Source organism: Rhinopithecus roxellana, chromosome 10 (assembly GCF_007565055.1).
Source record: "Rhinopithecus roxellana isolate Shanxi Qingling chromosome 10, ASM756505v1, whole genome shotgun sequence".
Taxonomy (NCBI): domain Eukaryota; kingdom Metazoa; phylum Chordata; class Mammalia; order Primates; family Cercopithecidae; genus Rhinopithecus; species Rhinopithecus roxellana.
Genome location: NC_044558.1, coordinates 107,115,266 through 107,131,080, shown reverse-complemented (window position 1 = coordinate 107,131,080; position 15,815 = coordinate 107,115,266). Strand labels below are relative to the sequence as shown.

The window sequence follows — 15,815 nt, the reverse complement described above, 5'->3', positions numbered from 1 at the left end:
TCAACCTTTTTCCACTCCCCGGGGGTAACCACTGTTAGCAGTTTGGTGTATATGGCTCCAGATAACTTTCTAGGTGTAAATTAACAAGCAGACAAATAAATACATATAGTTATTTTAATTACAAAAATGGATCATGCTATATATTGGCTCTGCATTTGTGTTTTGTTTTGCTCGATATTTCACATACACCCTTCTATGTCAGTACATATAAATCTGCCTCATACTTTTTAATGACATCGTACTATTTCATGATAAAGCTATGCTGAGTTATGTACCCATCCCCCACTGATAGACATTGAGGTGTTCTCCTTGGTTGACTGAATTGGAAGGCTGTCTGTCACCTGAATCCATTCTGCCTGTCCAGTCTTATTTTTCTCCTTTCTAGTCATATGAAGGTTATAGCTTTTAGAACTTGGGTTATGTATTCCTTTTCTGTGTCTTCATGTGTTATCCCCTTACCTATAATTAGAATTTCTCTTCTCCCTTCCACTGAATTACATATATTCTTCAAGGCCCAACTTAAGTCCCACCTCCTTTTCTGAACATTCTTTCACTCTGAAAGTTCTTGTAGATTTCCCTATTCTCTGAATGTTCTCCGTTCTCTGTGGTTAATAGTACAGTGCCAAACATACACACAAAATGTCAGATAATTACCTTTCTATGAATTGATTTTCTTTTTTACTCTTAGAGCTTTTCCTAGGATTCTTAAAAGCTTATGTTGAGAAGTTTTCCTATAAGAGCATAACTACTGATGACTGGAAGGATTTCCTGTATTCCTATTTTAAAGATAAGGTTGGATATAAAAACCTTTTCTATGTTTCATGCTCAATATATCTCTATTTATTGACTGATTAGGTTAACTTGAATTATCTAATAGTAGTATTGGTTCAGAACTTGTTTTAGGACTCAGCCTCTCATTGCATATTTTTTCTGTTTTAAATGTGATCTTAACCACATGAACTACCTATAGAATTTTCTTGTTTCAGAGAGATCATCAATACTATGGAATTTGATTTTTTACAAGTGCTTAATTTTCCTGTTTCAGAGAGATCATCAATAGTATAAAATTTGATTTTTTACAAGTGGTTAATTTTCCTATTTTAATTATTTAACAGCACACTAGTGATTAATATAACTTTTAGAAGATAAAGCTAGATGAGGTAATGGATATATTAATTAGCTTGACTTAGTTCACATTGAATATATATATCAAAACATCACATTGTGTCACATAAGTATACACAATTATGATATATCAATTTAAAATATTAATTTTTAAAAAAGTGATTTAGAAATTATCTTGATATGGCAGATTAGACAAAATTATGTATCTAAGGACTTATAAGTTTAAGTTTTGTTTTCAACAGGAAAGGGCATTCTGTTGTAAACTGTGAATTCTTACTATTCGTAGGTTGATGTTCTCAATCAAGTTGATTGGAATGCCTGGCTCTACTCTCCTGGACTGCCTCCCATAAAACCCAAGTAAGTACTTGCCTGCTAATGCTTTCCTTCTCATTCTCCTAACTCCTAGAGAGCCTCAAAATATCTGAAAGAATAGTATGCTTTCCTGAAACTGTTACTAGTTAATGATGACAGCAGAGTTCTTAGGTGTTTTGGCCTTAACCCCAAGGCCAAAAGAATAATTTCCACAGTTTACAAATATGATTTTTTACTTCAAGTAATCGAGTGCCTCCTTTCTGCACAAGGATGGTGAGGGATTTAGAAAAGAATAAGCTATTGTATCTTCCTTCAAACTTCTGCAATAAAAATATTTTATAAGTATTTATGTTAATTACAACACTTATTATCCCCTTTTCCCAAGGAGGTAAGTTAGGTTTAGCTAGGTAAAGTGTCTTGCCCTAGGTTGCACAGCTAGTAAGTAGTAAAAGTTGAGATTCAAACCCTGGCAGTCTTATTGCCTCTGGTATACTGCTTTCTTTCTTTTTTCTTTTTTCTTGGAAACAGGGTCTCACTCTGTGGCCCAGGCTGGCATACAGTGATGTGATCTTAGCTCACTGTGACCTCTGCCTCCCGGGCTCAAATGATCCTCCCACCTCAGCCTTGCAAGTAGCTGGGACCACAGGTGTGCACTACCACACCCAGCTAAGTTTTTGTATTTTTGCTAGAGGTGGGGTTTCACCACATTGCCCAGGCTGGTCTCAAACTCCTGAGCTCAAACGATCCGCCTGCCTTTGTCTCCCAGAGTGTTGGGATTACAGGTGTGAGCCACTGTGCCTGGCCTCAATATACTGCTTTTTTATACTGAACCCCCTCCTTCAATTGAACCTGAACTTTGGTCTTTCATGAGTTGTGTGAGGACACTGACCATGGCGTGTTCCAGTCTCTTGTTGCCTTTCTTTTGGATCACCAAAATTGCCTACCAGCTTCTCTTACACTAAACAGGCCAGTTTAATTGATTTGCAGGGAGCAGCAGGAGAGAAGCTAGGAAACAAGATGAGGCCTGGTCATGTTTGTTTGTAAAGCACTTTAAACAGCCAGGCTGAGAAGTGTTTGGTTGAGAAGTTACTGGGAGTTTTGAGTATGGAACAGATGTGGTCCGAGTGCCCCACTGACCGGGCAGTCCTGGTTATCATAGGCTGTGGTGGGAAACAGGAGCTCAGATAGGGAGGGGTGATTACAATAGAATGTTTCGAGTTTTGTTTTGGAAACAGGTGGCACAAATCATCAGTAAACCCTTTTAACATCTAAAAAAGGTATCAGCAAAAAGAATACTTTAGATTTTTTCCCCAGCACTTCATTAAGAAGTGCCATACATTATCTCATCAATTCTTACAACAGCCTGACCAGAGATTATGAGGACCTGAAGTGATAAAAAGGCAGTGGGAAAAGAAAGGAGTAACTGAGAGGAGAGACGTTTTGGGGCTAGAATCTATTGGCCACTGATTGGCTGTAGTGAGAAAAGAAGAAATTAGAAATGACTGAGCAGAGATGTAGTAAAGATTCAGCTCAATCCAGCACACATTTATTGTCAGGCACTAATATGATGAATAAGGAACTCACAGAGCAAACATGTATGTGTCAAGTAATTATAATACAATGAAAAGTATTTTTTTAAAAAATATTAAGTATTGCAGGTGAGGAAACTATTAATTTTAATGGTGATGGATTTGGACATTGTCTTGGAGATGACTTACAAAGAAGAATACAAGAAGTAAAGTTTAGAACCTTAGAGGATCTTCATTTTAGAGCTGGGACAGAGGAAAGGGAGCAAAATAAATGGAAAACTAAAAAGAGCTTTCAAAGGTTAATTCATTAAGAAAGCTGTGGAAAGAAATAATTTAAAAGTGGTATGAGAGTGGTCAGCAGTCTGGTGTGCTGTACAATTATGAGGAGCCTGAGAATAAAAGCATAGAATTTGGAGTTTGGAGTCTTTCAAGGAGTCTAACTTCAGGGGCCTGATAAAGTCAAAAGACAGTTCCAGGAAGTTTAGGAGTGGAGAAGTCTTTGACGGTTGCTTTTAAAATTAGAGAAATCTGGGTGGAAAATTAGTTCTTCAAAAGTGTTTCTTTGATATCACCGCTGCTAAGGGATCCTTTTTGGGCCTTGGTTCATTCTAGATCCCTTATGATTGCTTTCAAGTAATACCAAAGTGCTAGAGGAACCCTGGAATCATTCCCATACTTGGGATTCTGTAAAAGAGTATCTTAGAAAATCTCAAACCACAGAAAATCCTCTTTTTATAATGTTCTCATCATTTGTATATGATTTAAATATCTGAGTCTATCCACATCTCTCCATTTCTACTACCACTGTTCAAGTTCAGTATCACATCTTCACACCCTGGAAGATGGTTCTGGCACCCAAACTGTGTACTTTTATCTGTTCTGACTTCTTCCAGCCACTCTCCACACTAGAGTTAGACTAAATCCATGAGAGCAAGGACTTTGTGTTGTTCATCTTGTTGTCTTGAGTGTCTAGAACTGTTCCTGCCATATAGTAAATATGCTCAACTGATTCCAACTACTTTAACATAGATTACTTGAGCACATGACAGTCTTTTGCTGAGGTGCTTTGGCATTCTTTCTAAAAGATAGATGAGTATTTCATTAATGTGGTATCCATTTGGATTTGTGAGTTCTTGGATGATGCCAGTAGTATGTAAGTTAGGTAAAATATTTCCTGTTTTCATCACTTTGGAGTTTGTTTTCCTTATTTAAAAAGGACTTTGAAATTTAAGTATGTACCGTAGCTTTAAAACTGCATTTCTGCAAAAGCATGTGCATTTTTATACAATTTAATCTTTACCTTTTATCTTTGCAGTTATGATATGACTCTGACAAATGCTTGTATTGCCTTAAGTCAAAGATGGATTACTGTAAGTAATAATGTGTGATTTTGATTCCTTTTTGAATTGTGCAAATATGTCTTTACTCATGAAGCAGGGAGGGTATTTAAATCACAAACAGTTATATTTGGAAAGGCTATTTGGAAGTCAGGTTTATCTAAGGTGATATTATATCTACTCTCAATATAGAAAATTAAGGGTTTGAGACAGGGTCTTGCTCTGTTGCCCAGGCTGGAGTACAGTGGCGTGATCATGGCTCATTGCAGCCTCAACCTCCTGGGCTCAGTCAGTCATCCCACCTCAGCCTCCTGAGTAACTGGGACTACAGGCATGCACCACCATGCCTGCCTAATTTAAAACTTTTTGTACAAACAGGGTCTGTGTTGTACAGGCTGGTTTCAAACTCCTGGTCTCCAGTGATCCTCCCACCTTAGCCTCCCAGAGTGCTGGAATTACAGGCATGAGCCCTTGTGCCCAACCTAGAAAATTAAGTTTTATGGGGGGAAAAAAATAGATGTTAAAGGCATTAATCCTGATTTTTCTTGCTTCTTAACTCTTGAAAAGAAGTATGCAAAAATATTTGCATCTTACCTTTCTTCTTTTCCTTTTAAATCATTTGTAAGATACTGCTTCCAATATAGCGATTTCACATACCAGGTACATCTAAAATGATCTTGGGTGACCAACTGCTGACTATTAGTGGTAGAAAGAATCGAGGCACTTTTGCTCTGTCAATAACTTGGTTCACTTTCTATGAAGCATCTTAAAGAGGAGCTTCTTCATATATGTACTAAAGTAGAATCCTTTACTGAAGCCAAAGTAAGGATATGCCCTCGATAATTCTTTTTTTTTTTTTTTTGAGACGGAGTCTTGTTCTGCCACCCAGGCTGGAGTGCAGTGGCCGGATCTCAGCTCACTGCAAGCTCCGCCTCCCGGGTTTACGCCATTCTCCTGCCTCAGCCTCCCGAGTAGCTGGGACTACAGGCGCCCGCCTCGTCGCCCGGCTAGTTTTTTGTATTTTTAAGTAGAGACAGGGTTTCACCGTATTAGCCAGGATGGTCTCGATCTTCTGACCTCGTGATCCGCCCGTCTCGGCCTCCCAAAGTGCTGGGATTACAGGCTTGAGCCACCGCGCCCGGCCGATAATTCTTTAATGAAGAATAACAGAAAATTTAGAAATACTTTTATTCCTATTAATTTGCAACAGATTTATAATGTTTTAAGTAATATCAACTTTTGAGTTCAGGGGGCACATGTGCAGGTTTGTCACACGTGCATATTGTGTGCTGCTGAGGTTTGGGGTATGATGATCCCATCACCCAGGTACTGACATAGTACCCAACAGTTTTTTAGCCCTTGCCCTGCTCCCAGTAGTCCCAGCATCTATTGTTGCCACTTTTATGTCCGTGAGTACACAGTCGTTTAGCTCTCACATATGTTTGAGAATATCCTGTATTTGGTTTTCTGTTCCTGTGTTAATTCGCTTGGATAATGGCCTCCAACTGTGTAATCAGTTTAGCAATTGCCTTTTAAAACTTGTTTCTAAAGTGTACTTGACCATTATTTCTTCACATCTTTCTATATACAAAATGCTGCATCACACACTATGAAAAATACAGAGATGGACTTACCTTTGAAGCATCTATTGTTTAATTAAGACATTAGATTCACACAAAAATAACAAATGCAAAGCAGATCACGTGAGCCCAGGGGTTCGAGACCAGCCTGGCCAACATGGCGAAACCCCATGTCTACTAAAGATACAAAAACTAGCCATGTGTGGTGGTGCACACCTATAACCCCAGCTACTCGGGAGGTTGAGGCACTAGAATTGCTTGAACCCAGGAGGCAGATGTTGCAGTGAGCTGAGATCACACCATTGTACTCCAGCCTGGGTGACAGAGCAATTCTCTGTCTCAAAAAAAAAAAGAGTTGAAAGACTTTTGAAGTTTAATTTTATAACTAAGAACTTGAGAACCGATTAGACGTGGAGAAGAAGAAAAGGGAGTAGAAAGCTCCAGGTATTGGCAGAACATCCTTACAGCCAGAAGACGGAAGAAAAACGAAATCAGGAGTAAGGCAAATCAGGAAAAATGGAACCAGAAACCAAGGGAAGCAACACTCCAATTTAAAATAAAATATAAACATTTTTTTGGAGACTTTTATAACATCATAACAAAGATAGAGCATTACTAATTACTATTCGGATCTAAGGTCAAGTCTGTTTGTTGCGGATTTTTTTTTCTTTTTTGGAAGGAAGTAATAAAATCTTCTAGTAGCTACCTATCAGAAAGGTAGGCTGGTTGTGTCCATAGATACTTCACCTGTCAATACTTGGCCTGGAGTAGTGTTGAGTTTATATTGGAGGAATGGTTTAATTGTGTGCTTTTTCAAATAAGGCTTTTTTCTGTCCAAGAGAGAAGTGTGGTAACACATCTTGCCACAGATAATGCTTTGTTCTTCTATAATACCTGTGTCTTGAACTTTATGTTTTGTGTAGTTGACAAACTTGTTACGAAGAAAAGTATAAGAGATTCCTGTGGGAAACAGGATTTTTTAACAGTGTGTGTTCGAATCCTCTGTTTTAGTTTGAAAAATGTATTCCAGCTTATTTGGTGCTAGATAAAACTGCTACTAATTTCTGCTCAAATATTCCTTTGGGCCCAGCAATTAAGGTGGATGATGATCAACTCTTCAATATTAGTAGAAACAGGCAGTGTTAGAAACAGATTCAGGACACTGTATTCACTAGTGCACTCTTTTCCTTATGTATTTTATTTCTCAATGATTTGTCTTAAATAGTAAATACATGCAAAAGAATATTTATAACATATTTCTAAGTGTAAAAAACAATTGTAAAACAAGACCTGTGTGATGCACCACTAGCATAAGAAATCAAATCTTGCCGGTACCTCTGTAGCATCCCTCCCCATCTTATCCCCTTCTCCACCCTCCTTGCTGACCCATCCGGGTAACCATTGTCCTGAATTTTGGTTTATCATTCTCTTGCTTTTTATGTTTTTACAACATAAACATATCCTTAATTAATATATAGTTTAGATTTGCAGGGTTTTGCACAGAAAATGAGCTGGAGCTGTACGTTCTCATATTAAGGATAAGTTGTAAAGGGAAAAGAAGTATTGCTATTAAGGAGAGTTCTGAAGGGGGGAAGACGCAAAATATTTCTTTAAAAGGATATATGCCTATGCATTAAATTTAGTGGAAGGATATACAGAAACTATGAATATCGGTTACTGAGGAGCAGTACTTGGAAACAGGGAGCAAAACCAAAAGAATTTTTCCTTCTGTCCTATTTGGTTTTTTAGTATTTGCATGTATTTCTTTTAAAGTAACAAAAGCCCTAGTTTAGAAGAATATAAAACTAGTTTTAAAATATTTTAAAATCCTTATTTTGATCAGCTTTATTTAATATTGCTTAATCATCTTCTCAAAGATTTTTGAGAGTAAATCCAAATTTGAAAAGTGCAGACTCATTTTTTCTTTTTCTTAGATGGTTTCTAGATTGAGTGGGGGAAAACAGAATATGTGGGGATGGAGGAAACTTAGTTTATGGTCTTACGAATTTATTAATGTAATATTTAAAAATACACAATTTCATTCTTTACATTTTTGAATTGGTCTATAAATTAGTCAACATGCATACATTTTGAAATGTTTCTTTGCTTTGGAAATTTCTATACCTCAAATGGTACAATGAATGTCAACAGTTTCTTCCACTCTTCCTACCCGTAATCTACTTTTTCTTAAGTAATATAGATTCTAGGAGTCATATCAGCTATTTAAATTACAGTAACTCAATCTCAGGATTACTTAAGTAACTCAGGCTTAAATTTATTTTGAATAATCTTATGCATTCATATGGTTCTTTTTCTCAATTTTTACTTGTATGTTAGATAAACCAATAAGTATTACTAAATTGTACTTGAACAAAAATAACTGGCTAAATTTATTTTAGGCCAAAGAAGAAGATTTAAATTCATTCAATGCCACAGACCTGAAAGATCTCTCCTCTCATCAGTTGAATGAGTTTTTAGCACAGATGCTCCAGAGGGTAAGTACTAGCTCAAAAGCTTAGAAATTAAAATGGACAGAAAGGCACAGCATTTATGTTCTACCCAACTTGGCAAAAAGATTATTAATGTGGAAACTAATGGGGAAAAAATCATTTATAAAACTCATTCATTTCTTTAAAAAAGTATTAAATGCTTACTGTGTTTTATATTGTGCTAAATATGAAAATATGGAAGAAAGGATATACCTTATCTTCAAATAGCTTATAATCTTGTAGGAAGGGAAACACATGCAAAATTTAGCAGTAAGCCAGGTGCGGTGGCTCACATCTGTAATCCCAGCACTTTGGGAGGCCGAGGCGGGCAGATCACTTGAAGTCAGGAGTTCGAGACCAGCTTGGCCAACATGGTGAAATCTCGTCTCTACTAAAAATACAAAAATTAGCTGGGCATGGTGGCAGGTGCCTGTAATCCCAGCTACTCGGGAGGCTGAGGCAGGAGAATCACTTGGACTGGGAGTCAGAGGTTGCAGTGAGCTGAGATCACACCCCTCTACTCCAGCCTGAGCAACAGAGTGAAACTCCATCTCATACATTTTTTTTTTTTTTAATTAACAATAAAAGGTATTCTTTAGGTGTCATTTGGAAAAACTTAATTAGTGAAAGACTCTCTTCCAACTGGGGGCATCAGAGAGGAGACTTGATTTGTACCCCTAGGACTAGCAGGGAGGTAGAAATTCAAGGTGGAAGGAGCAGCAAGGGCTGGAATTCGTCTGCAGCATTGCTGGAGTAAACAGTAGCACTGGGTAAGGAAGTCAGTGAAGGTAACACTAGAAAAGCTAGTAGAACCAGATGTGATGACTCTTGAATGCTAAGCTAAGAAATTTTAGATCTTACACTGATCAGTAGAAAAGGATTTAAAAAATCCAGCAGGAGAGTCGGGATGAAATGCTGGGTTGTGAAAACTAATCTGGGGCCATGAAGGCTGCATGGTGGTGAAGTCACTAGTTGGGAGACTGGCAGGAGTACCAGACTTGAGGGAGTGAGTTGCAGGGAGAGGAGAGAATGAGACGTGAGAAAGAGGTTACATAAGGTGAAAGCACAGAGCTCTGTGACTGATGGGATATAGGGGTTAACAGTAAAGAATCCAGCAGATTTTAAGGTTTTGAATCTAGAAAATTGAAAGAATAGAAGAAACCAAAAGGAGATGCTGCATTTTGAGATAAACCAATGACTAGATTTTAAAGACTTCCATGAAAGGGAAGTCTTCAGTCTAAGGACCTTGAGAAGGAAGATTTGGAGCGGAATTTCCTGTGGAATTGATGCAAAAATTAGGAATAGGATTTTGAGGCAACAAGGGCCCCATCAAAGTAAGAGGGAATCTATTTTTAGTGCATCGGATCATCATGGTTTCATAAATTGCTCTACCACTGGTGGGTGGCCTAGGGTCACAGAGAGAACATGGTAGGGTGATTCTGGAATGGGTATGGCAAAACTTAGGGCAAGTCAGGGAGCCTTGGAGATGACCTTAACCAGTTGGTCTACCAGGATGGACTTGGAGTTGCATGTGTCCATAAGGGGCTAATGGACTAAATTATTTGCATCAGGGTTAGTAGTTCATGAGAGCAGAGATGGTTAGTGAGTGTGGAGTCCTGTAAGGTAAGGAGGTCGTGGTTGGAGGGGAGAGTTATCATCTACCTAGAGGCACCTCTGCCTGTACTCACAGGCACTGCAAACTCTCTGCTTGTCCAAACTGAACTCATCTTTTTTCTTTCCTTCACCCAAATTTGTCCTCCCTTTTAGGGTGAGTTAAGGTAGGGATAGGATGCTTATGAAACCCCTGAAATTGTATACAGAAGTTTGTATTCGTGTAGTAAGTGTATTTTCACCCCTACGGAAAGCATCCACCTTATTCATCAGATTCCCAAAGAGGTCTATAATACCAACATTTGAGAACTGCTAGGGATGTAGATAATTTAAGAGGGATTTCAGGGGAAATATACAAAGATAAAGCTAGGGGGAATCAGGCAAAAAATTAAGGAACTATGATTTAATCTGGAGAATGGAATGCATTTAAGATATATAAGGTATAGAGAATAACTAGAAAAAGTCTAGGAAGAGTCTGAAAGATAATATTTATACATGCTAAAAAGTCTAAGAAGAGCAATTCTCATTTAATTCTGAGTACTTCACAAAGTAAATTATCCCTGTGCTCCCAGTAGAATATCCTCATCCAGAATAAGTTTGCACAGAATTTACTTTAGTGTGCAATGTTTCTTTTATTTTTATCTAACTTATTTCTATATTATAAAATATTTAGGATTTTAATCTGGCTATGCATTTCTCTCCAGCTCCTTTCTTCCAAGGAATCCTGTTGAAATGATACGGTATACTTCTTTATTTTGCTCTTAGGCACCTCTTCCATTGGGGCACATAAAGCGAATGCAAGAGGTGTACAACTTCAATGCCATTAACAATTCTGAAATACGATTCAGGTACATCATTTTAACTTGTCTCTGTGGAAGAAAGCAGAAAACTCCTTTGAAAGGTGGAGAAAGGGAATGCAGAGTATGAGACATACTTGAGTCTTGAGAAGTCCTTGTCAAACTGACTGCTTCTATGTAAATACTTATAGTGGTATTTAAGGAATAGTTGCAATGTGTAAGCTGATAGTATTAATCTTTCCATTAGACTTTGCTCTAAACCTCTCTTACCTTAAAGAAAAAAAAAATTAGAATGAAGGATTCCGTGGTAAATAGGCTTTCTCCACAACCAACTAAATCTACTTTGAAATGGGAATAGTTAGAAATATTTTATTCTATTATATGTTAATCTTTCTTAATTCAAATTTGTAATGTGAGGCTTAAACCAAAGTTTAATTCCTTCAGAAATTGCATTTACAAGGTATGTGAGCACCTACTGATCCAGACCTTTTAAAATATATGATCTTTTTCAAGAACTGGCTCCTCTTCTTTCTCTTCACCAATTATTAAATTGTATATATAAGGATTTGAGAGTCTCAGAATCAAGACATACCATAAAGTGGTGTACAGTATAACTATAGTGGGGTTATTCATCACTACAGAAGTAATATTAAGATATACCTGTCATATCCTGCCCCTTCCTCATTTTCTACCCCATGCTCCCCCTAAATCCTCCTTTTAGATGGCTGCGGCTCTGCATTCAATCCAAGTGGGAGGACGCAATTCCTTTGGCGCTAAAGATGGCAACTGAACAAGGGAGAATGAAGTTTACCCGGCCCTTATTCAAGTAAGAACCCACTCAGACTGTGCTTTGAATTCATCTAAGAAATAGGAAGAAAACTCTCAAATGTTTAAACATAATCTATATGACAGATATTTTTTGTTAAAGTTTATCAATATGATTTTGGAATAGGGATTCACACTTACAAATATTTAAAATTTGAAATAATTTCATTCCTTTTTTTAGAAACATATATGGATTACCTATTTTGAGCCAAATAGAGTTAGACACTGATGAAATAGAAATAAATCAAAGATAGGCTTATATACACAAAGATTTTTAAAGGCAACTAGAAGATAGTTGGTAGGTAGGTATAGACAAGAAAGAGAGTCTGAAGTTAAATGTAAGGAGAAATAAGCAGATAAAGCTAACTCTTTTGTGTTCAAATGTTGCATAGAGGTCAAAGGTAGGTTGCTTGACATAGTAAAGGAATGCTTGGTAAGAGGGGGATAAGTTGTATCTTAACAGCAAGATACAAGTTAAGAATATCTCGAGAAAAAAAAAGAATATCTCAGTGAAGTTCTTTATCTATGAATTTTGTCCAAATTCTGGGAAAAAAAATCATGCCATAAATATCCATGATTACTTTTGTTTGCTTTTCATTTACTTCACAAGTATTTAGGTTGGTGCAAAATTAATTGTAGTTTTGGGCATCAAAAGTGATGGCAATATAATAATAATGCCATAAAACTTGGCAAAATAAGTCATTATCTCTTTTTTGATGTGACCACAAAATTAATTTTTAAGTATATTTTATATGCTTTCCATAATTAAAACCCATCTAGCTTTGAATTGAGTAAAATATACTTTAAATAGGTTTTTCAATAAGAGTATACTTGGGCTGGGCGCAGTGGCTCACGCCTGTAATCCAGCACTTTGGGAGGCCAAGGCAGCCAGATCACGAGGTCAGGAGTTTGAGACCAGCCTGGCCAATATAGTGAAACCCCATCTCTACTAAAATACAAAAAATTAGCCAAGTGTGGTGGCCAGTGCCTGTAATCCTAGCTACTTGGGAGACTGAGGCAGGAGAATCGCTTGAACCTGGGAGGCGGAGGTTGCAGTGAGCTGAGATTGCACCATTGCACTCCATCCCCTCCAGCCCGAGTGACAGTGGAAGACTCTGTCTCAAAAAAAAAAATGAATAAAATAAATAAGAATACAGCTTTTGTGGGAAAAATAAATATTTCTGTTTTATGATGTTTATAGTAGTTACATTAAAAATGACTAATCGTACCTTTTGTATGGTAGGTCCTGTTTAGTGTATTTATTATTTATTGTTTATTTATTTATTATGTATTTATTATTTGTTATTTCACTGTGATCAGGATTTTTACTCTCAATTATTTGAAGTTTTCAGAAAATCTATTTATAAATTTAGTGTTTTCATACTCTTAAAATCTTGATTAAAAAATTTTTTTAAAGCAGTTTTTAGAAAGAAAGCCTTTGAGGCACAGTCTCACATACTGGGCCGATATTTAGCCAGTAGATTAGAGGACACTGTTCAAATAATAAAATACTTCCATGCTGCTTGGTAAATAGCCACTGGTCCCAGCCACTCTAGCCCTTCCCTGTAACTCGCTGCAAAATGTCTGATCTGCCAGTATAAGGGCCAGTGTCTGGTACAGAAGGAGGCCTCTGGGACCCTGTGGCAGGACCATACCCATCTGATTGGCTGGGACTGGTACCTTATTTGGGTGACATTGGCTGTCACCCCTGCTGACATCCTTTAATTTAATCTTGGGTATTGACTTATGTTCTTATTTTCTTTCTCCTTTCCTTTCCCCGTCCTCTGAACCCCTTCCCTCCTTTCTTTCTTCCCTCCCTTTCTCCTCTTCTGTCTCTTTCTCGCCTTTCTTTCTTTTCAATTTTTTCTTTTTTGGCAGGGATCTTGCTGCCTTTGACAAATCCCATGATCAAGCTGTCCGAACCTACCAAGAGCACAAAGCAAGCATGCATCCCGTGACTGCAATGCTGGTGGGGAAAGACTTAAAAGTGGATTAAAGACCTGCCTATCGATGATTTTAGAGATTTCTCTTTTTTAAATGAAATTCGTGAAGAAATATAAAACTTCAGCTCACAATTAAAACTGTCTTTTTAGTTTTGGCTTTTTATTGTTTTGTTGGTGATTTTACTAAAATAAAGTTGAGCTACTTCTTCTTATAGTGGCATATTCTTTGTAAATTTTAACAAGGTTTAACCTTTTGATTTACAAATTTAAAGATTTTAAATTAGCTTTATATTAATTTTCTCCCAGTATGATCACAAAATATGTCAAGGTAGTATTTTACCTGATATATGATTTAAATTCATTAATTTGAATCTGCTGCAGATTCAAAAATTCAACATGATTAGGATTTTGCTTTGCTTTTTAGATAACCTTAAACATGAGGCTGAGTGCGGTGGCTCATGCCTATAATCCCACACTCTGGGATGCCGAGGCAGGTGGATCACCTGAGGTCAGGAGTTTGAGACCAGCCTGGCCAACATGGTGAAACCCCATCTCTACTAAAAATACAAAAACTCGCTGGGCATGGTGGCACGATTGTAATTCCAGCTACCCGGGAGGCTGAGGGAGGAGAATCACTTTAACTTGGGAGGCTGAGGTTGTAGTGAGGCGAGATGGCACCATTGCACTCCAGCCTGGACAACAGAGGGAGACTTTGCCTTGAAAAATAAAAAATAAAAAAAAACCTTAAACATGAATGCTCAGTTGTATTTGCACACCACCTACCTGGTGGACAGCAGATGAACTCCTTACCAGAATGTGTCAACCTTAGTGGGAACTCTCAACTCCCTCCTTCTGGACCCCTCCGGCTCATCCAGTGGGCTTGTCCTGGTCTCCTGTCCATCAGGGGTCAGATGGCCACCCTGAGCACCGGTCCTTCCCATCCCTCTGACAGTCTGTTCAAAAACAACAAAGTAACTGGCACCAAATAAACATAACAAAGTGCCCCTGCCAATGCAACATAGTACCCCAGGGCACCTCAGCACACATAGCTGTATTAGGTAGAATTATTAGTGTATTAGCTCTATTAGTTAGAATTAATTAGAACCATAGCTGTGTTAGAATTCTTTGATTGAAAGTAACAGCAATCCAAGTGACCAGAAGTCATAAAGGGAAAAGGAAGATTATTTTAAGGATACAAGGTACGGGGAGATTATCAGAACCTGGGATGGACAGAAGGGGTCTGACGCCCAGGCCTGCAGCACCATTGTCCCTCACCTCTGCCTCTCTAGTCCACGTACAGGCTGGCCACTCTCCAGCTTTACTGTTGCAAATAGCTCTGACGACAGGGAGAGGCTATCGCAATTCCAAATTCCCAGAGGTGAGACTCTGACCCGGGTTGGGTCCACTGATATGATCAAATAAATTGTGTAAGAGGAATGATGTCTTAAGAGTATAATTGTTGGCATGGGGTGGGGACGGGGGGCGGTGTCCAATCCCTCAAAGTGCTAACACAGTCACTGAAGTTACAGTAGGAGCGAACACCCAAGGTGGGGCAGGTATGGAAGAGACATATTCCTGCCTATTCCTGGAATCCTGACTTCTCCCTGGCTCTCACTCTCCCTAGCAGTTTTGTTATGTTTTGTTTTGTTTTGAGACAGGGTGTCACTCTGTCACCCAGGCTGGAGTGCAATGACATGACCACAGCTCACTGCAGCATCAGTCTCCTGGGTTCAAGCCATCCTCCCTCCTCAGCCTCTGGCGTAGCTGAGACTACAGGCATGCAACACCATGTCTGGCTCATTTTTGTTTTGTTTCGTAGAGGCAAGAGTTTGGCCACGTTGCCCAGGCTGGTCTCGAACTCGTGCGCTCAAGCAATCTGCCCGCCTCGTTCTGTCCTCTCGGTCACTTATCTACACTGCAGTGTGATTCTTTCTCCAGGCTCTGTTCTCACTTATCTTCCTTGCCAGGAATACAGAGAACGGAGTTCAGCTCCAATCACTGGCATAAGATCACGTTCTAAGATTAGACTTTAGCAAATCCATTTACCCAAATACTGCTCTTAAAGGCTTCTGCCCTATGAGCTTACAAGACATGCTCTAAGTTAATGTCATTTTTAGTTATCACTTAGTGATACTGAAAGTGAATTGGGACAAGGGATGCTTGACGGGTAGTGTGGAAGGGCTCTGTGAAGAAGGTAGAGGGCGCTAAAGACAAACTTAATCCTGCTTGCTGGTTTACCTGCGGGCCAGCTCAGTGCATTTCACATT

General features: G+C 38.4%; 1 protein-coding gene across 1 annotated transcript in view; it reads left to right on the top strand.

Moving 5' to 3' along the window:
* The window catches only part of LTA4H (leukotriene A4 hydrolase), a 36,638-nt gene extending 22,878 nt beyond the window's left edge, over window positions 1–13,760 (top strand). The window contains 7 exon segments of the mRNA XM_010383889.1: window positions 689–792; window positions 1,412–1,482; window positions 4,282–4,336; window positions 8,283–8,378; window positions 10,749–10,831; window positions 11,502–11,606; window positions 13,484–13,760. Of these exon segments, the coding sequence (XP_010382191.1) occupies window positions 689–792; window positions 1,412–1,482; window positions 4,282–4,336; window positions 8,283–8,378; window positions 10,749–10,831; window positions 11,502–11,606; window positions 13,484–13,601 (632 nt within the window). The 3' untranslated portion in view covers window positions 13,602–13,760.
* The last annotated feature ends 2,055 nt before the right edge of the window (window positions 13,761–15,815 follow it).